Here is a 1849-nt window from a genome sequence, read left to right on the forward strand (position 1 = left end):
TGATCACAACATTGTTCTAGAATGTCACGATGACGTTGTGAGGCGACATCACCCACCTCCTCAGAGAAGAACCTAAAACGTGACCGTTCTCAGGTGTTGGACTGATCCAGTTCACTGTGCCTCTGTCTCTTTGTTCTTGTGTAGTTTTGGGCTTCAGTGATTCTCTAAACGGAGACGTCAAACCTCGTATCTTGTTAATGGGTCTGAGGAGGAGCGGGAAGTCCTCCATCCAGAAAGTGGTTTTCCATAAAATGTCGCCCAATGAGACTCTGTTTCTGGAGAGCACCAATAAGATCTGCAGGGAGGACGTCTCCAGCAGCTCCTTTGTCAGCTTCCAGATCTGGGACTTCCCGGGCCAGATCGACTTCTTCGACCCCACCTTTGACTACGAGATGATCTTCAGAGGCACCGGAGCTCTGATCTTTGTCATCGACTCACAGGTCAGAAAAACCGTCTGTAAGCATCCACAGCAAACAATATAGGAGTCATCATTCCTGAATAAACTATTTCCTACATGGCTGCTCACCTTCAGTCCAGTCAGAGGCTGTAGCTATCAGAGGCGTAGATGTGGGTTCAGAGAGCTGGTCTCAAACGGGCACTGATCAGAACCAGTAGAACCATAATCTTCTGCAGCAGTTGGTATCAAAGCAGCATCCATTAGTTTGTGTTGTGTTCCTCCACAAAGTTCTCTCTGCTGACTTCTTTCATGAGCAGACTTTGTAGAGAAGCTAGAGAGAGGATGAGAGCGTTGCGGCTGTTTGTCCTCCTGCCAGGACGACTACGTGGAGGCTCTGAGCAGACTGCATCTCACCGTGACCAGGGCCTACAAGGTCAACCCAGACATCCACTTCGAGGTGTTCATCCACAAAGTGGACGGCTTGTCGGACGACCACAAGATCGAGAAGCAGAGGGACATCCACAAACGAGCCAACGATGACCTGGCAGACACGGGCCTGGAAAGAATCCACCTCAGGTGGGCTTTGGGAAGGTTTTTGGCCATTTGTCTGAATTAAATACACACTGATTATATATTTAGACTGAAACATATAATCTGTCAGTGACTGTGTTATTGAGACTCATTCCAACAAATGCTCTTTTGCACTTTTAATGAAGTCTTTATTTTATTGTTATTATCCTGATTGGTGACATTAAATGTCATGTCAGGTCAGAATCCAAGGCTGTCGGTACGTTCAGGCTGTTTTTATGGGTTCTGTTCACTTTTCCTAAAATCCTGTCGGACAGCAGGTTTAGGATTAATAAGGGTCACGGCTGTATAACCAAATGTCCTTCTCCCTCAAACATCTATAGGAACAGTATGTAGATGTATTCAGGTATTTGTCCTTAGACCTTAAAACGCTAATGTTCTGATTCGTGACAGTTGTCTTGGTATTTGTTCATATCTGAAAAGTCTCATCAAAATGTCAGATATAACTTGTGAGTACAGTTTATTCTGATGTCCGTTCTTCTCCTGACCTTCACAGCTTTTATTTGACCAGCATATACGACCACTCCATATTTGAGGCTTTCAGCAAAGTGGTCCAGAAGCTCATCCCACAGCTGCCAACACTGGAAAACCTTCTCAACATCTTCATATCTGTGAGTAGTCTGCTCCTGTGGCACACAGTCAGACTGGCACAAATACATCTGGGTCTGTTTAGTAAACCTGGCAGCGCTGCTGAACAGGATCAGCTGTCTGCAAACCGTCGGCCATCACACTGGATCAGGATCTGGATCAGGATCTGGATCAGGATCACGGCTGTTTGTTGTCATTTCCACATACAGGGTGTTTGGGAGCAAAATGCCATTTCTCATGACCCCAGGTGATAACACACACACACACACACACACA

The 1849-nt window shown here is 46.0% G+C and overlaps 1 protein-coding gene across 1 annotated transcript in view; it reads left to right on the forward strand.

Annotated features, from left to right (window-relative positions):
• Positions 1-29: 29 nt before the first annotated feature.
• The window catches only part of rragd (ras-related GTP binding D), a 2950-nt gene continuing 1130 nt past the window's right edge, over positions 30-1849 (forward strand). Inside the window, exons 1-4 of the mRNA XM_008296289.1 lie at positions 30-37; positions 158-440; positions 774-973; positions 1482-1596. Of these exons, the coding sequence (XP_008294511.1) occupies positions 30-37; positions 158-440; positions 774-973; positions 1482-1596 (606 nt within the window). The remainder of the gene's footprint in view (positions 38-157; positions 441-773; positions 974-1481; positions 1597-1849) is intronic.

The sequence above is a fragment of the Stegastes partitus genome, unplaced genomic scaffold, assembly GCF_000690725.1.
Source record: "Stegastes partitus isolate 25-593 unplaced genomic scaffold, Stegastes_partitus-1.0.2 Scaffold1116, whole genome shotgun sequence".
NCBI lineage: Eukaryota > Metazoa > Chordata > Actinopteri > Pomacentridae > Stegastes > Stegastes partitus.